Source organism: Amblyomma americanum, chromosome 10 (assembly GCF_052857255.1).
Source record: "Amblyomma americanum isolate KBUSLIRL-KWMA chromosome 10, ASM5285725v1, whole genome shotgun sequence".
Lineage (NCBI taxonomy): Eukaryota > Metazoa > Arthropoda > Arachnida > Ixodida > Ixodidae > Amblyomma > Amblyomma americanum.
The window spans coordinates 57225741-57247872 of NC_135506.1; the positions used below are offsets into that span (position 1 = coordinate 57225741).

General features: G+C 47.3%; 1 protein-coding gene across 2 annotated transcripts in view; it reads right to left on the reverse strand.

Moving 5' to 3' along the window:
* The window catches only part of LOC144107837 (uncharacterized), a 37805-nt gene that overhangs the window by 11323 nt on the left and 4350 nt on the right, over positions 1–22132 (reverse strand). Inside the window, exons 2-9 of one of the 2 annotated variants that reach the window (XM_077641050.1) lie at positions 20761–20835; positions 20624–20650; positions 20505–20526; positions 20232–20323; positions 16368–16553; positions 6722–6944; positions 5106–5262; positions 4218–4330 (exon numbers count right to left, since the gene is read on the reverse strand). In XM_077641050.1, the coding sequence (XP_077497176.1) occupies positions 4218–4330; positions 5106–5262; positions 6722–6944; positions 16368–16553; positions 20232–20323; positions 20505–20526; positions 20624–20650; positions 20761–20835 (895 nt within the window). The remainder of the gene's footprint in view (positions 1–4217; positions 4331–5105; positions 5263–6721; positions 6945–16367; positions 16554–20231; positions 20324–20504; positions 20527–20623; positions 20651–20760; positions 20836–22132) is intronic. The other variant, XM_077641051.1, reaches the window with a different exon arrangement.

Genomic DNA, 22132 nt, shown 5'->3' on the forward strand with positions numbered 1-22132 from the left:
AAGAAAACCGATGTTGAAATATGCGTAAAAACTTTATCTGAACTCTGTCGATTTTTTCACAGTTCGACTGGCAAGTGCCGCTCCAAACAACAGACGCATATTCCAAAAGCGGCAAGCATATGGAGAGGTAGAGCTTTAAGAAAGGGAGTTGGGATCGAAACTCTCTCGAAAGCCTGCAGATGAAGCCGAGTGTACGCATAGCCCGTAGAGCAATGCGTTTTGTATGAGAGGAGAAGCTGAGGCTACGGTCGAAAAGTACGTCGAGGTCATTAATTTCATCAACCCTGGGCAGCGGCCTACCATTCACAGAATAAGAGTAGAGAAGACTGTGCGTTTTACGCGTAAATGAGGCAACCTTGGTTTTAGATGAATTGAGAGTGAGCCCATTCTTCAAGCACCAATCAGAGAAGGCGGATATGTCCGATTGCAATGACAAGCAGTCATGAAGAGTATGTATTGCCTTGAACATTTTTATATCGTCCGCATAAAGGAGAAACGAGGAGTTTTTGACCACGGAGGAAACGTCATTGATAAAAACAGAGAACAGAAGCGGGCCTAATACCGAGCCCTGAGGAACTCCGCTGGTTGGAGTGTAAACAAATGAGGTCTGTCCATTTACACTGACAAAGCAGGACCGATCAAGAAGATAGTTGCGTAAGAGGGCTACAATTGAAACGTCGATCTCAAGCAGCAGAAGCTTTTGAAGAAGTAATGAGTGAGTAACAACGTCGAAAGCTTTGCTCAAATCACAGTACACAGCGTCTACCTGACTCCTCTGAAGGACTTCAGCTGATGTATACGTCATAAAAGTCACAAGGTTAGTTGTAGTAGAACGACCTTTTATGAAACCATGCTGATTATGTATGATTACATGTTTGAGGTGGAAGGAAAGTACTTTGTGCAAAGCTAATTCAAAAAGCTTAGAGGTTGCACAAAGAAGAGAAATGGGGCGGTAGTTCGAAACATCAGATTTGTTTCCTGATTTGAAGACAGGGAAAACACGCGCCGTTTTCCACACGCGGGGAAAGGCAGAATTTTTCAAACAGTTATTAAATATCGTGGTTAAAACAGGGACGAAGGTACTATTGAAGGCTTTTATTATGGCGGCTGGAATGCCATCAGGTCCAGGGGACAAAGATGGTTTCAAACACTTAAGACTCTCACTTACGAACTTCTCGTCAAGAAGTTATTATTATTATTATTATTATTATTATTATTATTATTATTATTATTATTATTATTATTATTATTATTATTATTATTATTATTATTATTATTATTATTATCTACGTGCCCTGGTCAGCGGTTAGTTCGTCGGAAAGTGGGAGGTGGCGTCGTGGGCTCTTGACCTCCTTGTGGCCTAACAAGAGCTCCAGAGTTTTATATGCGGGTTCTGTAGAGAATTTTGCAAAATCAAAAATGTCATGAAATTACACACGGGCTGCCCACACAGTAGTCTAACAGGAGGCCGATGAGTGGAGCAGACCAGGGCTTGGAGGCCCCACTGTGGGCTCGGCAACTAGAGTGCGCTTGGTCGGCACTTAAGAATGGCCTTCGGTCTGTTGTGCTCATTTCAACGCGATAGCGTTAATGACCCGTGTAGCAGAAAAGCCGGCGTCGTCGTAGGCGCGTTGACAGTGAGCGAAAAATCCCCAGAGGAGCAACCTAGGGGGCAGGTGGGCCACCTAGATCACGTGACCTTGTGGCGTCATCACAACCTGCACACCGGATTGTGAGCAAACTGACCACCGTGGAAAATGGCAGCTAAATTAATGATTTGTCGCGAGAGGAAGGGCAAACTGGGTCTTATAAGCCCAACCGGTGGCAGCACCTACCATCGCAAAACAGTGGCGTATCGCTTAACCGCTGCAACCCTGTGCCATGTGCGGTATGAGGACGGCCAGACATCTATGCATGTTACGTAGGGAGTGACGAATTGTACACATGTGGGCATTACACGATTAACGCCATCGCTTCATACACTTAAGGCGGAGCTTAAGTGTCCCCCGCAGATTTTCTACGCCGCATCGCTTCAATACGGTCAAGCCATCTTAACTAATGCCTTGCAGCGGCCCTCGCCTAGCTTGCTGCGCTCACTCCGCTGCCGAAGGCATTGCGCTAACTGACTTTATATTAATTTTAAGGTTTTAAGGGCTAGTTCCAAAGTACTGTAGACTACAGCTTCGATGAAAAGGAAGTTAGGCCTAGCAACGTCTATTGACCGGTGAGCTACCAGCATGCCAGTGGACGGCACGCCGCTTGAAGAGGCGCGTCACAAAAAGCGTGAGGCTGTAATGTATTCTTGCTTCTAGGTTAGAAAATTGGTTTTGAAAATGTGTTTGGAGGAAAGGAAATGGAGCGTAACGGTCTCACGCATCTCGGCGGACACCCGAACCGCGCCGTAAGGAAGGGATAAAGGAGGGAGTGAAAGAAGAAAGGAAGGTTAGTGGTAGGTTTATCAGTTGGCATGTTTGATACTCGTATATCGAATTACTGATATATTGAATTATATCGCTATCCTCTTGAGTCCAATATATATTGACATGACTGTGTAAGGCAGATAAACAACCCATAGGGTGGCCGATATTAATCCGCACCTGGGCCCGAAATTAGCCCCTTACGAGTGGCCTCCATCTGTGCGAAATCAGCCGCCGCGGTGGCTGAGTGGTTATGGCGCTCGGCTGCTGACCCGAAAGACGCGTGTTCGATCCCGGCCGCGCAGGTCGAATTTAGATGGAGGCGAAATTCTAGCGGCCCGTGTGCTGTGCGTTGTCAGAGCACGTTAATAACCCCAGGTGGTCGAAATTTCCGGAGCTAACCTTCACTACGGTGTCTCTCATAGCCTGAGTCGCTTTGGGACATTTAACTCTCATAAACCAAACCAAACCAAACCATCACCTGCGCGAACTAGGGCCGGTACGGAAATCCATTACGGGCCCAAGTTACGCCGATGCTCGCCCTTGTTGCAAAGCGGCCATCGACGCAGAGTGAGCTTCTTACATGGGATTGACAACGAATCGCACCGCGCAGCATAACAGTTGCCACATAGATTGAGATTAAAAATTTTCATCGTGTAATCCGTGCTTTCAGTGTAGTACCTGGATATACTTTTAAAGCTCCACAATACTGGATTGGCATTCGTCAAAAGTACTGATCAGTGAATGGCTCCAACTGCTATGGTCAGACACAGGGCGTCTGACCATACCAAAGCCGGGCGTAAACTCGCCGACGGCTCTGCACAGGTTCTGAGGGAGTTCAAAAATGGACAGAACAGAAATAAAAAAACTGGGTGGGGGCGTGAGTCGCGATATGAGATGAGGAGTCATTCAATTGCAATATAAAGGGAAAATGTTTAGAATGGAGATGGTGACAGGTGGTTTTTATTAGTTACGTGTACAGGATATCTGCTCCTATATTAATGGGAGCACGTCTATCATTTCTATTGCAATATAAATGTCAAATTTCATTTCAATTTCAATCATTTCAATAGCGCACAGATTTGGAACTTCGGTACACGCTGGCGTATTGTAAAGTATACCGTCAAGAGGATTAATTTTTCACCAATGTTCCTTTCTAGTGCGCTAGCATTACTGGTCGCTGTGAGTGATTTCAGTGATGTGTGTGTTTTCCTTCTGCGTCAAACTAAAATAATACCAGAAAACATTATCAGGGGTTTATCTCAGCTAGACCAGGATATCCGCGTATGCATACATCCGCGTATATCCGCACATATCCGCATATGCGCATATGCAAACGTCCCGACTACTCAGTGGGGAACTGCGATTGACTGGGTTGGATTGGACGAATGCCATGCTACTTCAAGAATACAGGTGAACGTAGTCTGTGCGGCAAGGCAGCGGCATAAAAAAAAGAAACAAACAGAAAAATAAATAAAAATAAACAAAACCTACAAAAGAACAAGAGATGTGATGTGAACAAGACGGTAGTGGCAGTGGTTCAGCAGTAAAGAGTGAATAAAAGAAGGTGTCTGCTATCGCCAACAAAAGGTGTTTGCAGTGGTTTGAAAAATAACCAAGCAGTCGTCACTGTTGTCTACTTCTTGCTAGCGCACTCGAACCTAGCTCTTGCAGAACATGACCTGTCATCTTTTTAAAAATTTCCAGCTTCCTTCATTCTTGAAATTGCCACTATGAAGTGCTGTGAGTGCCCGCTAGCAGTGACTGTTGCACGCACCGGGGCACCGCCCATGCGCCTACCTGAAAACATGCGTGGCATGTTTGATCCAGAGGTCGGAGTGCATAGCCGCCACCAGGACGGTGTAGGAGGGATGGTCGCCACCACTCCTGTCCCGCATCATGGAGGATACGGTCTGCGTAGTAACCGAAACGTATGCTTGGAATCTAGCACTGTGGCCTCTACCTTAGCATTTCCGCGCATAGCAAGAACAGCACGTCTGTAGTCTATAGTTCTTTCTCTCAACCGTTAATGAAAGAAGGGTGCACTAGCAGAGTTTGACATCGTGTCCCGATAAAGGAAGGCACCGTCTCAAATACTTTCTTCAGCTATGGGAAGACAGCTAAGCCGGGAGGGTCAACCACCGGCAAAACTTTTTGATTCAAGGTCGCTATAGCTGCCAAATTCCATTGATTCACTGCTTCTTCAACTTAAGGATAAAGCTACAGGAGTTACAATTCAAGGCAAGGGCTAAATCACCAAATAGTAGAAGTAAAACATTTTTTTCGGAAGAGAAGAGTTAGGGCATACGGGGTGCGGTAGAGATAGATTTGGAGGTTCAGTGGTCGGTCTTCCCTATTCCAGGATCCTGTTGGCCGCCGCCACCGCCTTGGCCTCTCGTTACCAGCATAAGCTGTGTGGGCAAGCTATGCGGAAGTTTTGGGTCAAACTTTCGCGCAAGCAATCACAATTTTTTTTTACTATGTGGATATTGTATAGCTGCACTTATCGTGTAATCCAGTGCAAGTTCAGTTGAACTACGAAGCGATAGTTCTAAATAGGCCAGCATGATGAATGAGAATGCGACTACACAGAATAAATGCACTGAACTGCCTTCACGTTTCATTCTACTGCAAGTTTTCTCCAGTGGTTCGAAAGGAGCAGTTTAAAGTTGTGCAGAAGACACTTGCCTTGAGGATCTCCATGAGCTGAGTGAATTTGTCGTGCGAGAAGTCTGAAAACGGAGTGTTGATATATCCGAAGTGAAATATCCTTTGGTCCCAAAGGCTGTCGAGGTGCGCTTTGGTCGATGAATCAGACAGAATATCATCCATTTCTTCGAAGGCGCTGCAAGGCATCACGAACGAAAAAAACTATTTTTTTTTGCTGGAAAATCTAACTCAAGAATTATACGATAACAGATAATGGCGCCAGTGCCTCACAAACAAGGAAAAAAACACAAAGCACAGAGATAGTCACGCACTGTCACGCTACGGAGATGTCCAGAGAATTCTTAATTGGTTCGTGGTGTTGCTTTTCTTTGGTCATAAAAATTTCTTGTCCATGTCTATTCTTATCACCCATTAGACGGCCGTGGACAGATAATGTTCACAGTTCCAAATATAATCTATGACCTTCTGATATCTGGTATTGTGTATTGTTTATTTGTCTCGGTGCTCCGAATGGCAGGTGAGAATGAAAGTATACAGGTTGCGAAAGACGGGCTGGCACAAAACTTGGACAGATGTTTGCGCAGCGATATACCACAGTTTACGTGAAACAAGAAAAAAAAAACTGGCTGGCGGTTTAACATTGCTAAGCACAAAAACAATGTGCGAAAGCACGTTTTTTTTTTTGCATCTGGACACTATTGCCAAGTACCTCAAAACGCGATTGAGGTCTCCACGGACACAGGGCGCCAGTTATGCGCCTTTCCTTTCCTCAAGAGTAACGGAGTCTAAACCTACCGCTGGCTTTCAGAACAGGAAAGCCGCACAACTGCCAATATGTAGGTGGTGGTGGTGGTGGAAACATTTATTGCCAACGACGATGTAAATGGTGGGGCGAAGCCCCCTGCATGGCACTGGGATGCTCCCTCACTGTGAGGAGGAACCCCTACAACGCGAATGATAACCTTTGGAAAGCAATCCTTCTCAGAACGCTAGAGATGAGCCGGAGCTGGTCTTGAGGAGAAGTTGCGGTCATAAGAGTCTCCCCTTGCATGACGAGGGGAATTGGTCAGTGTATCGGGCATGTAGTAGTATGGGGTGTGGACCAGTCCGAATTTGTAGTTGTCGCCAGTGTGTGGCCTGCGCTATGGCGAGGGATGGGGATGGGGGTGCGGACTCCCTTCGTTGTTCCCAGTAGCACGAGTGAATATCATGGAATTAAAGCAGGCTCTCCCCGGCCCGTAGAAGGGGCTCGACTCCCGCCCGGAATGTGGACGTCACCGTCTACTCGCAGAGTGATTGAGGTGTCCATTGTCCCAGTGAGCCAGTTACACTTGTTACTCAGAGGCTTCACACACATACACAGACACACCGGTAAAAGCCGGGGACTGCGGCTAGGAGTGCTTTCGCATCAAAACCTAACAGAGAGGCGCCACAAAATTTTAGCGCCGGAAAGATCCCCAGGTGGACGAAATTATTCCGGAGCCCTGCACTGCGGCACCTCTTTCTTCCTTTCTTCTCTCACTCCCTCCTTTACCCCTCTCCTTACGGCGCGGTTCAGGTGTCCGCCGATATGTGAGACAGATACTGCGCCATTTGCTTTATCCAAAAGCCAATATTCCTGCATGTCCGCTCACTTGTAGTCGAATCCCACGCCGTAATCGGTCGTCGCGTGCTCGGCGGCGTGCCGCAGGAAGTGGCGGAAGTTGTCCTCGAAAGGCCCGCCCAGCTCGTTGGCGCCGTCGCGCTGCAGGGAGTCGAAGAAAGTGAAGTCGCACAGGCCATCGTCGGGCAGCGGCAGGCTTCGGTTCAGCTTGACGCCCACGGTGCACACGAGGGAGCCGCGAAGGGGGGCGCGTCCTGCGGGAATTGTTTGCCTCGTCAACGAGTTAGTGGCATGACGTCTGTGCGCCGAAGCCACACGAATGCAAAATAAAACACAATTATTACTTTCTGACAAAGTCGAATATGTGAACTTCCGATGACAACGGCTGCCCGGGTACTCGCAAGCGTTTTCTATGCAACCTATGCTGTATGATAGTTCCTGTGTTCAATTATTTTGACAGCAGACGCAGAACGCAACCGTCCAGTGTTATGCGCTATCGCAGGTTTTGTACTTACGGTCATTTTCAGCTCAAGGGTACTGGGAACTAGTTGCCGTTTCCTTGTACCTTAACGCTCTGTGATCTTCATCCTCCTGCATAAGTACTTCGGACACTTTCCATAGACTGTAAACACGAATACGCCTATATCGGACTAGAAAGGAAGTAAGCCGACCTTTAGTGCATTCTCTTAAATAAAAAGGAGTGCGCTGAAGGACAGCCTACTCCATTTTTACTCCTTTCTGTGTACTTTTGAAGATACAGTGTCAAGCTACAACAGCTATCACGACAGGGGAGTCTCGTCACATTTGGCTACAACGGCGGATGCCCACGGGAAGTGCCTTCTTAACGCTCTTCTTTAATGAAGATTAGGTGCTTTCCTGATATCCTTTTTAGTTGTAGCTCCGCTGCTGTTGCCGCAGTGAATGTTTGTATCAGAATAGGCCCCTTCTACAAATGAGGTTTCAGTTTAATTTTCAATTTATTGCGCATTTTTCATTAATATACAAAAAAATACGAGGTAAGGCAACAAAAAAGCTGCTAATTAGCAGCTTGACGTAAGTTGCGGCCCCTTTTTCGTCAGGTTGAAGGGAATTAACATACACCTTTAAAACAGATAGATGTCTGTAGACAAAAAGGCAGAAAACATCACTGATACACGTGTTAAAGATATTCTGACTGGAAACAGTCGAGGCATATTATACTCAAGCGCTGGCATTAGTGGCCGCGATGAGCCTGTTCAGCGATGTTGCAATGGCCCTTCGGCCACACAAACAGAAAACAATTCCAGAAAACAAAAGTTCCACGGGTCGCATTCTAACTCAGGAATTTGCCCTGGGAAGCGAGTACGGAACCTCATAGCCACGACAAGTGCCATGTCAATTGATGGATAGTGGTGTACATAGTCTGTGCGGCAAGGCAGCAGCAATAGGGGCGGAACTTTCCATGACGCCATCCGAGGTGGCATGGGCGAAGAGAAGGTGGATGACGTGTACAAACTCCGCCTCCGTAGCCGCCATATAAAGCTTCCGCACGCTCGCCCATAAAACCTCCACGCGTTGCACAGCTGGCTTCCTAGCCATACGGTGCTGGGATCTAGGAGCTCTCCCCAATGCGGCGAGGGCTCCTTGTCACCGGGTGTATCTGTTGCTAAACCGTCGTCGTCGCTTCGGATGACGCGGTTGCTGCGATGCGCGTCCTGTCTTTCAATCTTTCCTCTCACATCTCTTTTAACTCGCCTACTGTCTGCACGTCGCAGTGATTGTGGCTCAGCTTGAGCCAGTGGGCAGGCCAATGCACTTTCGTCTTCATTGTTCCTTCAGTCCAAAAACAACAACAGCAACAACACACGCATGGGCGTCGTGCCAAACATGGACTAGAGAAAATAAAAAAAATAATAATTTGAAAGCGCTCTGAAAGGGGCTCTCAATAATCATACGGTATGCCTTGGATGTTAAACGAAGCCGCTTCACAAATATCCTCCAGGAGAAACTTTTTCGCGATGGAAGCGTTCACGGTACGAGGTGGCAGGTCGGCCTCCTCATCATCGTCCTCATCAGATTCCTCGCAGTGCGGGAGTTATCGAACTTCGCGTACTGTTATTTTCGTCAATGTATGGCTTCCCGATGTCAGCGGCATCATCCGCGCCAATGATGTCATCCCGGGCGATATCAGAACGGGCCAGCTGGGCATCTACAAAGCGTTGCCACAAATCCACATGCATCCGATAAAATGCTCACTTACGGAAGCAAAAAAACTTGATGCATTCCGCAGTCATTTCAATCCATGGGGCATTATCTTTCCAAGGCGAAGAGCAGAGAAATTCGAACTGAGACATCGCAGCACCGGGTTGGTCAGTTACTATCAGCATACGCTGGAGACGCGCCGCCGACCGTATACCTTGAGAACATGAATTATGCCCCTGTCAAGTGGCTGGTGGACTTCAACAGCGCCTCCTCGTTCGTTGTAACTGAGGTGTGCAGCCACAGGCCTTCGCTGCATATTAGACGCAATGCGATTGCCTTAATACATCTTATGACCGCAGCACCGCCCTCGTCCATAATAAGAGAGCGTTGGTTATAGCTGCGTCCGCTATAAGTGAGCTCGATTGTATGTAAACTTTGGAGCGTATGTTATACATTGCAACACAACCCAGCTGATTTACGGCGTTTGAAATTACCATAATACATATCCATAAGAGCGCAGTATTGTTCTAATGGATGGTCACGACGTAACGGCCTTTGTCGATACCGGCGCCAATTACTCGGTCTTCAGCGGCAACTTCTCTCGGCGCCTTTGCAAGGTTACCACACAGCGGGACGGCCCGCCCATATACGTACCGCGGGAGGCCACCTCGTAAACCCTGTTGGAAAGTGCACGGCCAGCGCCGAGATTCACGGTGAGACGTGCCCGGCCACATTCGTGATATTGGAGAATTTCCCTAAGGATGTCATTCTTGGCTGAGACTTTCTCCGTGATTATAGACGGCGCAGGGCGGGACAAGTTGACCCTCCGCGCACATTCTTCACCGCCAATATCTCCCCGGGCCACTTGCGCTGCGATGAAAGTTGATGGTGACCATGTTCACTAGCTGCCGATGTCGACAGTATTCCTGGCGGTTAGAGCCAATACAACCGCATGTGGCGAAGGCGTTCAACGTGGGTGTGCCAACATTTCCTTGACCAACTTCAGGAACGAACCTCAGCCCCTGACGAAAAGGGAAGTTATATTCCCAACTGGGCGAACTAAGAGACGTTCGCGAAGCTGTTCCGCTGCTTGAGGAGGCAGCCCCGCCCGGACACGAGAACCTACAACGTTGCCCCTGGACATCGATCCCAAGCTTGAGCCTTCCCAGACGAGCGAACTGCTCTGTCTTTTATAACGGTACCGCTTCGTGACGACATTCCGAGTTCGCCAGACGCCCGTCGCCAAGCATAAAATTATTGTCGACGCCGCACCGGATTCGCCAACCGCCGTACCGTGTTTCTGTGAAGGAAAGGGAAACCATACAAGAGCAAGTGCGCGAAGGGCTGAACGAAGACGTCTTTCAGCCATCCAAGAGTACGTGGGCCGCGCCTGCAGTACTGGTCAAGAAAAAGGACAAGACACTTCGATTTTGGGCAGACTACAGACGACGCAATAAGGTCACCAAGAAGGACGTGTATCCCCTACCTCGCATCTACGACACCCTCGACAGTCTCCGTCACGCCCGCTATTTTTCGTCCATCAACTTGAAGGGTGATACTGGCAGATTGAAATGGGTGAGTGCGACCGGCAGAATACCGCATTTTTAATACCGGGTGGCCTCTACGAGTTTAAGGTGACGCCGTTTGAACATACAGCGCCCGCGACATTTCAACGAGTCATGAACACTGCGCTCGCCGCACTCAAGTGGAAGACGTGTCTCGTTGTATGTGGATGATGACGTTGTCATCTTCTCAAGCACTTTCGCTGGCCATCTTCTGCGCCTTGAAGCGGTTCTTCAAGCCCTCCTGAACGTCGGACTCACGCTCAAGTCTTTGAAGTGCCGCTTCGCCTGAAGTGAGCTGAAGTCTCTAGGAGATATCGTCAGCCAAGTGGGTGTGAAGTTAGATCCTGAGAAAACATGCTGCCGTTGCATCCTTCCCTCCACCATCGGACGAGAAGACTATCCGAAACTATCTCGGTCTCTGCACGTATTTCGGACGTTTCGCAAGGAAGTTCGCCGAGATCGCGGCGCAACTTTACCGCCTTACGAAGGATAGCGTCGCCTCTGAGTGGACCGAGGAGCAGCAATCAGCATTCCGCCAATTAAAACAAGCCCTTGCAGCACCCTCTATACTAGGCCATTTTGATCAAGACGCCGACACTGAAGTCATCACGGACGCCAGCAACAAAGGACTAGGGGCTGTGCTTGTGCGAGTCCAGGATGGCGCTGAGCGGGTTATTGCCTACGCCAGCTGAGCTCTTTCGAAGGCGGAGGGCAGTTACTCGACAACTGAAAAAGTGTGTCTCGCTGTCATCTGTGCGATCATCAAATTCCGGCCCTATCTGTACGGTCGCCCTTTTCGTGTCGTCACCGACCACTATACGTACGCTCTGCTGGCTCGGCAATCCTAAGGATCCCGCAGGCCGCCTTGCTCGGTGGAGCCTGCGGCTACAGGAGTACAACGTCACCATCACCTACAAATTCGGCCGCAAACATGTTGACTGTCTCGAGCCCCCGTGGAGCAGGCGCCAGGAGGCGAAAATGACAACGAGGACGGCTTGTTTGGAGCATTGAACGCGGAAGATTTGGCTGCTTGCTCGGCAACGCAATGATCCTCAGATTGGTCGGCTGGTACCGCAACTGGAAGGGCACGAAGCGGCAGTGCCCCGCGTTTTCCTGCGTGTTCTGCCGAGATTCAGGAACATGCACAGTGTATTGCACAAGCAGAAATTCGACAGTAGTCAGATGTCGTGGCTCCTTGTTGTGAACGGAAGACCTGCGCACCGAGGTCGCCGAAGCTGGTCACGACGATCCTACAGCTGGTCACCTCGGCTACAGCCGAACACGTTCACGTATTCGAGAAAGATACTACTGCCCGAGACTTCCTAAGTACGTCCGTCACTACACAAGAACTTGTCGAGAGTGTCGAAGGCGGAAACCACCGCCCACACGATCAGCTGGTCTTCTTCGGCCACTGGAACGACCGCATGCTCCGTTACACACAATGGGAATGGATTTTCTGGGCCCATTTCCAACGTCGCAGTGCGGTAACAGGTACATTATCATAGCGATGGACTATCTAACGCGATACACGGAGTCCTGAGCACTTCTGTCGGCGACGGCTGTTGAGGCAGCCCAATTTCTTTATTGAGTGTATTGTGCTCCGTCACCGTGCCCTGCCATTTTGATCACTGACAGGGGTGCCGCGTTTCTGGCACAAATCACACAGGAGATCCTCCGACTAAGCTGCATCTGCCACCACCGAACTATTGCGTACGATCCGCATACCAATGGGCTGACGGAGAAGCTGGACAAGGCGATGGCGGACATGATCGCTATGTACGTGGACGTCACCCATCGCAGTTGTGATGAGGTACTGGCCTAAGTTACATTCGCGTATAATACCTCTGTCCAGGAAACGACAGGGCTGGGACACATTTTCATTGTTTCTTTTCTGGTCCAAATGTATCTATGTCCACCTAGGAGACGACAGGTATGCTCCTTTCTCAGCTGGTACATGACAAACAGGACACCACGATGCTTGACCCTACGCTGTCGCTCGAGGCGCCTGATGACGTAGCCGGTGATGCACGACTAGTCTGCGAGCGCGTGGAGGAAGCTCGGCAACTTGCCAGACTCCGCATCCAACACCAACAGCATACCGTCGCTCGTCGGTGCAATCTGCGTCGACATGACGTCCATTTTTACCCTGGGGACAAGGTCTGGGTATGGACGCCGGTACGACATCGAGGTCTCTCCGACAAAGTCACAAAGCGCTACTACGGCCCGTATACGGTTATTCGTCGCATCGGTGAACTTAACTAAGTCCGGCTTAAGTCGTATTACGCGCGATGATCGCCGGCCCCCTTCCACATTTCCCACTGCCTTTTACATCGGCCAGCAGGACTTGCTGGGCCCGCGTGTGGTTTTCCGTCTGTGTTATTGGTATCTGGTCAGCATCGGGACGATGCTTCTTTATAGGGGGAGGTAGTGTAGCGACTGCAAGAGAAAGACGAGGAGCGAACGCCGCGTGCCGACGACGACGTTGCTGCTGGCTGACTTGCCTGCTTTTGCGTCCCCTGCCTTCGCCTGTTCTCGCCGCCGGCCTGTACGTCAAGCCATGACCATATGGAGCAAATTCACTCCAGAAAATGAAAAAAAAGAAACTAGAGACGTACATAAGACTGCATATACCATCACACACAACTTAAATCAAATAAAACCACCATAACAAAAAGAACATTGAAGCTGGCCGCATGAGCTAAACAAATTCTTGGTCATGATGAATTAGTTACCCAACTGGGCTAAATTGGAAGATTTGTGCTCAAAATTAGGTATTTTTTCCAGTCACTTCTTGACATTTTTCTTGTGTCTAAGTTTTTCTCGTCTAAATTATTTAGCAATTTTAGAAGACGATGGACAATCCTGTTGCACTCCTGGTTTGTACTACAAAATGACAGCGTCCAACTCTCTTTATGCCTAATGCTATATAGAAGTTTCGATGCTTTACTGATGCTGCAGGCACTGTTTAAGTAAGTAGTTACGTGAATTTCTCGTGCTCTGCTTGCATCTTATTAAAAGGTTAAATTTGTATTGGTGCTTTACAGGAAGAATATCAAACAGTAGAAATAATTCGTGTGAGTGGGCGTCGCAAGAAATGTTTGCGATGTGGTGGATCCCAATTTTGTGCATGCGAAATAGTTAATGAATATTGATCTGGAATGAATATTCAAAAGGCCGCACGGCTTTTCTTCCCCATCTCATGCTTTGGACTGCAAGAACAACGATCAGTGAAGCCTTCGCATGATTTCTACATTTTTTGGGGAAAATCTCCAAGTGGCCTCCCTTCAAGTGCGTCAGTGGTACAAGAGTGTGACAGTAGTGAGAGCGGTTGTTTATGGTCCTGATTGAGAGACCGCGAAACTACTGCGATTTTCGAGTGCGTTTTCTTCCGAGGCTCATGAAAACATTCCACAAGTGAAACAAAGGTAGGAGTACACACTCGAATACACTATATAGCGCATGCCCTCCAGGAAGCAAACCCAATGGACATTAAAACTCCCACGGACGTCTTGCGGACGTATGGGACGTCCTCAGGACGTCCCAAACGTCCAAGAGACTTTCATTGTCCATTGGAAAGGAGCCTTCGAAGACGTCGTTCGCCTTGGCAATTCACAGCATTAATGGACATTAGCCACCGCCATTTTAGAGCGGTTGGTGCTGCAGAATCGTTCGATAGAGGGCAGTGTATAATGCGCACTCAAAAATTCTGCAAACGTGCTGGCAATGCAGTATATATGAAGTGCATGCCTGCCGCAGTGCGCTGATCGTACGGGATGTCTGCACCCTACACCGCTGGCATTAAATGACCGCTAATCTGTAAGGTGGAGAAAACACGTTGGGCAGTCGTTAGGCTGTGATAAAGATAGACATGATGCACATGCGCATTGTCCAGTCCGGGAAGACGTACTCCTTGCCACCATAAAAACCGAGAACGGTCCCAGTCGCAAGCTACTGGCGGGTCTTCCCGTACCGTTAGCAGAGAACCCCGGTTTCTAATCGTACCCAAAAATCCTGGACAATAGCATTTTTGAACGGGAAAGGGTTTATGAACGCAATTTTGTCCATATATTGTAAGATTTCACAACAATCGATATATCCGCAGATATCTCCCGTCGGCAGGCTTACATATTGTTTTCCTAGTAACGTTTTTGCCATCGGCGGCGTTCCCTTTGGTTTTCTATGGCAGTCTGAACTGTTCAATGCCAGAGATGGAAAAACATTTAAAGAAAGATTTCGCTACACATCTGAATAATGAATCATGACCTTCAATATTTCCGTAACAGCACCCTAAAATTTTTGCAACGTTCGAAGTTTTTGTCCCAAAATGTTGGACATGATTATCGCACATTGAAGAAAAAAGACGTCAAAGCCTGTTTCAGAACTCCACCGAGGTGGCTATGTTACCGTTGAAGGCACAGAATTTGTGCTTGCCATGAGAATTATTTCTCCAAAGAAAACGTGTCAGGTTTAAAGCGCCTCCGACGGATTAGTTCGCAATTACCATATGAACTGCGGAAGCAGTTTTCAGAGATAAGGAGGCGGGTGCAAATGTATGCCTGAAAGAACATGAAAAATCGATCTCAGGATCGATGTCCTCACACTTGGTTGATCAGTGCCGCGAATGTAAAAGTTGTCAGCCCCAATTTGCACAAGGTGAAATTGTAGCAGGCCACGAGGAGCGATTCTCACGGGAAATCAACGAGGCTTTTTATACATCGAGACAGGGAAGTTCACGTATTAGCACACCATCAATTTCTTTAAGTGCAAAAGAACTAGCATACCTAGACTACGTGTAGAACTGATACCTTTTCAACTTTTCGTTTTCTTTGAATGTGACAATCGGATTCCCGTTTTTTGTATCATATGTATTGTTTCTCAGCATTGCGATCTTTTGAATTTTTCGCCCTGCGCGTTTCACGGTGTTATCCTTTTGGTTATCTTTTTACGAGGTGGGTATGTATTGTGTTCTTTCCAATAAAGTTTTAGTTTCGAAAAAGCGCTCGTGACGTGTCTTGCCCCTTCCTTGCCTCTTCCTTTGGCCTTGTTCTTTTCGCGTTACCTTTCATCATGAACCAAATTCAACTAGCCCAACTTTCCACATTACTACAATAATAAGTGCACCCGCCGCGGTGGCTCAGTGGGTAGGGCTCTCGGATACTGATTTGGAGTACCCGGGTTCGAACCCGACCGCGGCGGCCGCGTTTCGTTGAAGGCGAAACGCAAATGGTGCCCGTGTTCTGTGCGATGTCAGTGCACGCTAAATATCCCCAAGGGCCAGATTACGCAACTGTCAATTAGGAAAATTGTCATAAACTTGTCACAAAGGTGTCAATAAGCCTCGCTCCTATTGGTCGGTCGTGGCCGGCGGCCATTTTGCTTTTTTGCGTCATGGGTGGCTGCAGATTACATCACGGATGTGGCAGAAGTAGTGACGTTGCACGCCTAATTATGCAGCCGCTAATTCGCAGTTTTTTGTCACAGTTTCGAGGCCCAACTTCGAAAGCTTTTTGTTTTGCTTAATATTTTAGAACTTTAAACACAACGTTTTGGCAAAATAAAATATTAGTTATTTTCATCATTGCTTATTTCTTATTTCATTTTACAAAAAATTTAGCAGACGCCCTGCTGTAAGTGGCTGATTTCTCGTTGCGTCACGTGGTGACGTCTCATCGTTTCGTCATTTTGACGTCACTGTCAATAACGTTTGACACAATTTGTCACAGTTGCGTAATCTAGCCCCTGGTGGTCGAAATTATTCCGGAGCCCACCACTGTGGCACCTCTTTCTTCCTTTCTTCTTTCACTCCCTCCTTTATCCCTTCCCTTACGGCGTGGTTCGGGTGTCCACCGAGATATGTGAGACAGTTGCTGCGTCATTTCCTTTCCTCAAAAACCAATTTTCATTTTCCTAATAGGCGCAGTGCTCACTCACGTGCCCTGATGGATTTCGTTGCCGCTCGCGTCTGTTTTTCCGAAGCGGCAGTCGTAGTTTCGTCCTCGTCCAAAGCAGCAGCCCGTGTTTGTATTGGTTCCTTGGTGTATGCCACTGAACGGTACCTTTGCTGAGTTGTGGTCGTGTCTAGTTCAGCGGTGCTCAGCGGCGAATGGTCGAGGAAGGCTGGGAAATTTTGCGAAGCAGAAAGAACGTAGTGTTAGAGTTAAACACGAGCCTTGGAATTCCTGTAGAAAACTGTCCCAAACTAAAGCCGTTGCAAGCGACCCGACAGACGTGGTCTAGAATTTAGTCCCCTAAATGTGCGATGCTAGGGCAGGTTGATGTAACAATAAAGCAAAGAATGAAATAACTTCCAAAGTATACACCGCTCGTAACCTTGGAGTGTTGCTGCTACTTTTTATCCCTCACACTATGTTTGTTTCCGCTTGCAAGCAGTTTGAAAATTGTCTTCTCGGAGCAACTGCATACTCGTAGGGGATCATTGTTGGCAAGGCTTAGGAGGAAACATCAGTCACCAGGAAAGCTATATGCGAGTGGATTAAAGTAACGGAATGTTGCAGTTTTCGGCTCCAATCGACCTTAGTCATCAGCGACGCAACAAATGCACCGCCGTGGGAATAAGAGGCCAGTAACAGGCAGGAACACATATTTCGTACTCGCTGGATTCAATAATGTCAAATGTGCCCACGAGGTGGAGACACTTGGTTCAAACAACAAAATTATTTTTCGTGGCTCTGGAGTCACAGTAATGGCCACAGCAGCAGTGGCGGCTACACCGTCTAATGCCGGATCACTTGGGAACCAGCAGTCACTAGGAAAGGAAAGCTCACGGTAACTATGAAAACCCAAATAAATGACTCGTGCGAATCATTCGGTCGGGATAACACCATAGGGCTGGTGTGCTTGAGTGGTTTACCCTTTGTCTAACAATCATACCTACTCTCAAGACAAAACTTCCGCGCGGAGTGAAACTCAACGTGTTGCTACTTGTTCTGGAATGGACAGGCACGAACAACGGCAGACGATGCACGACATTTAGTCGTCAACAACGTGCAGCTCGTAAGGTTCACATACATAGCAAAACCTACAATAAACAATTACTGCAAAGTGATTACAGGAGCACTGCGCAGCGCAGATAAGATCTTTTGTCGCTCTAATTAACCAATAAAATTTTGACGCAAGTTCTTCTATTATATTTCTATTCTATTCTATTTCATCTGTGGCCAGATTTCGTGATATTTGATGCGCAGTCCCCTCTCTGCTCTGTGTCACTGTAGCGTCGATGTCGAAGCTTCCATCCATAAAGGAAGGCAAAACTGAGCGAGAAATATTGGAAAACTTGGCCATTCACAGGAGACATGTTCGCGTCATAGAGCACCAATACCCTGAACGATAGAAAAAAGTAGGCGCGCAATGCAGCGCCGCTTTACTGGCTAAATTGTTTCGACCCTCGTGGCTCTCCTCCAGTAAACACATTTGGTAGTTTAGTTTAGTATCATAGGTCCTTCTTCCTGCATCCCTTTTCGTCCGTGGCATATTTTCGAAGATGAAGGATAATAAAGCGCCTAGTCAACTAATTAAAATCTCACGTCAAAAGTAGATACCATAGGTACACGTAAACTGGAGTCATAGCGAAAACTGATCAGAAACTGCTGGCCATGAAGAGTGAAACTCCGTAACACGTCTTATGCTATTTGTTTTCTTCAATTATGTATGTTTATCGAATAACACAGTATGCCATTCTTCTCCACAGCATAAGTTGACGAGAAAGGGAAGTATAAAGAGGGGCAAAACTACAAACTCTTTGCAACCACATCGTATATTCCTACTTAAAGCACCAAGCACAGCTCCGACAAAAGAAAAGCTGTATCGCAGATACCTCCTGGAACAGACATCTGTTTTATCGCCATACTCAACAATTTTGGGCAAAAGCATTTTTGAACAGAAAAGAGTTTGAGAACGCAATATTGCCATATATATTGTAGGATTTCACTGTAAAAATCACTATATTCGTAGATGTCTCTTTGGCACGCTTGCATTTTCTTGGTATGAACGTTTTTACTAGCGTCAAAAGCGTTTCTCTTAAATTTTCTATGGCAGTGTTAGCTGCTCTATGCGAATGATGGAAACTCTACAAAAGAAGGATATTGCTACCTATCGGGAAAATAGACCATTATCTTAAGTGTTTCTATATCAGTACCATAAAGTTTTCCAATACTGAAGATTTTTGTCCAAGAATATTGGACATGCGTACCACCCCCTTCGAAACGAGACACACCACGTCTGGTTTCATCAGTGTACGGCATACTTCTTACTTGACAATCAAGAGTGCAGTTACGCACTGCTAAAAAGATAGCAGTGCATAACTTAGCCTCACGTAGAAAATGAATCGGTCCTCCTCAGATGGCTCATGCACCCTCATTATGGTGGCCACATACATAACACAGTACGTAGCTTGATTGCAGCAGCATCAGCAGGAACTTTACGGTGTTTGTTACTAGTCTGAATTCGCTTGCTTGCTAGCTTTGTAAGGGCGATTCTACAAAGGTTGGTGGGGAGAACTAAAATAAATTTTATACATTGAGAAACTACAAGGATAAACAATTAACAGAGCCCTTCAAAAACTCGGAGAAAGAATCCAAGGAACACCTCGCTTAATGCAGGAGACTTCTCTGAGAAAACGGTCACAGATCTTTCTGAAGCCGCTTGTTCACAGCACCGTCGGCCGGAAGCCAGGGCAGTTGGTGGCAGGACAGCGAATCACCTTACTGAACGGCACTAACCTGCCAGCAATGGCCTGGAACCTAGAAAACTAAGGCAATTAGTCGGTTTCAACTTTCCTCGAAGAAAATCTCCAGACGGTATGAAGAAACACCGAAGAAAACTTTGGCCGTTGGTGTTGTATTGTCGTTGGGTTGTCCCGATGAGTTCTTCTTACGACCTACCGGAACATCGCCGCTTTGCATACTCGAGGAATAACACGCAAATGTTTTCACTTAAAACTTGGCTGTATGTAGATGCACTTTATCCAGTCTCGTTTTTTCAGCTAGTTCGTCTATTCCTAATTTAATGATCACTTTCTTGTTCCCGTGTGGTTACAGCTAGGGTTGAAATTAAAGCTTATTTCTTGCCTTATTATCCTATTCCTCCTACCATAACCATTTAATGCCAAAATAAAACGGAATAAAAGAAAAATAATACCACACAATGACATCCACACCAGGCTAATTTACTGCCCCACATTCCAAATGAAAATGAAAGGAGGGAGTGACGGAAGGAAGAGAGAAAGCGGTGCCGTAGTGAAGGTCTCCGGAATAATTTCGACGACCTGAGGTCTTTAACGTACACTGACATCGCACAGCCGACAGGTGCCTTTGCGTTTCGCCTCCATCGAAACGCGGCCGCCGCGGTCGGGTTCGAACCCGGGAACTACGGCTCAGTAGACGAGCGCCTAATCACACAACCACAGCGGCGAGTCACATTAGAAAGCCAATACGAAAATGTCGTTAGCGCTGCTAAAACATGAGCAATCGGTGAAGGGAACTTCGACCATGTTCACAGCTGAAGCTTTTATGCCGGTTTGGCTTTAAGCCGGATAACAAGCGACTCGCTTTGATACTTATTAGGTAACAATACAATATGGCAACTCCCGCTTTGAGCTACAGCTTGGGCCTTACGTTGTGATCTCCTAACCTGCAAGTTACAACCTGTTGTCGGTGTGACAAAAAAAAACGAGCAAAAAGCGTGAGCTATTCATTGATGAAGCTTCCCTGTCTCTTCATAGACACCCCTGTGAAAGTCTTACCACGACCGCGATACAGAAGCGTCAGCAGAACTTACCACTTGACATCGCCATCGCCAGGAGCAGAAAAAGCACCATCACGGCGATAAGACCAGAGTACATGGCCCATGTAGATAGCGGTCGTTCGCTGCTGCAAGGAAAGGCGGGCCTTTGTCTCATAAAAGGCGCATTTCACACGCTCTATATTCTTGCATCAGTAGTGCGCTTTGCGATGTCGATGAAATGCGCGAAAATGACTGATCTAAAAGCCATGAGAACGATTTTTGAGTATGGAATACCATGCCAGAAAGTGCTGTGCTCCATACACTTACGATGGTTGTACTGATTCAGAAACTGGAATATGAAAATCAAAGATAACGAATTTGAAACCTATAGCGTCCACATCTTGCTCATTGGATGTTTCCAATTTGTGCCCGGTTACATTACTTACCGGTGGTCGAAAGAACTGCTGTCTTTTCTTAGAACACAAGAGGAAACCAGAAATGAGGCCTCACTCGATTCGAAAATTAGAAATGTGCAATACCAACGGTAATGCATTATGGGGTAAAATAGCTTTAAAACACTTACTAGTTTCTTCCTCGTTGATTTCGGTTATAAAAGTTTCGGGTCTGACTTCTGGGCCCTCTTCTATCTCCATTTCGGCTGGAGGGAGAAAAAAAAAATCGAGCGCTAAAGCAAGCTTTCCCACAAGGCATGGGGATAGATTTCGGCATCAAACAATGCCTGGGCTCCTATTCCAGTGGGAAGTATTCGAATCATGGGTTCTTTTGATCAAACAAAGTGAAAACGCGTGCAGCCATAACTATCCTTTGAAACGCACGCGTAACAACGCAGCAAGACCGGCCGTTAAAGACAAATGGATCTCATCGGCGATAACACTGCGTAGCTTCCACGTATTGCGTGCTCGCGTGCGGCTCGGCTGACTGGCTCGGTAGGCGCCAAGCCAAATTTCAAACGGTCGTATAGTTTCGGATTCCGGCGCGATGCACACTCCAGCGGTTAGCGGAAGAAATTTCAACAAACGAAAGTTTTCTTCCAGCGCTGCCTACAGCTTGTATTGGTAAAGCTATCACCACCGCGTGTGAGCCGGGCTAATAAAGTGCTGTTTGAATATCGTTCATGGAACCAATATGCCTAAGAATTTACGATATATTTTGCACATAGAGCTCGATCCATTCTGGCGAGAGTGGGCACCGGAACGCGCCTCGTACTACTCACGGCTCATCCCCACAATTTAAAATGCTAATTTTAGTTTAAAAGAAGAAGCAGACAGAATTTTGAGCAGCAGTATACGTAGTTTCGCCCATAAAATATGCAGGAGGCCTGCCATGCCGCTTTCAAGCGCAGGAAGACTGAACTTGAATAGTGTAATAGTGACGTTGCAGGGGCACTTTCGCAGCGGCAGGGCTTCGGCTTTGCCTCCGATTGCAGCGCACCCGCAGTTTTAAAGATCGATTTTCGTGAATGAAAATGCGCGTTAGAATCAGTTAAAACGGGAATATTGTGGATTTGCCCACTTTTAGCTTTTTGGACGGCTACTGCTTCTCGTCAATGATTACATAGGCGGGTAATGTAATGGCGTTCCTCATTTATTCGTACTGCTGGACATTCAGCAATGTATGCCTTCCCTTCGGGGAAAAAAACGCGCGCTGTATAGAACAGGCGTTTGAGTATACGTGTATCGCCGCCTTATAGGGACGGACATTGCTATGAGCCGTATGCAGTAGATGTTCAGGGGCAGCTTTCATGATTGGAAAGAGTCGACTCCTGCTCGCCGGCTACGCAGCCAGTTTTAAGAACCTCTACTGTTTCTGATTGTGCACAACAGGAAGGCAATACAAAATTGTTCTGAATAAGCTTTGTTCGCCCTCTCTTCCCCCTCCCTCTCTCTCTCCGTTTAGCACTCGCTTGGATTTGAAGACGATGACGACACGGAAAC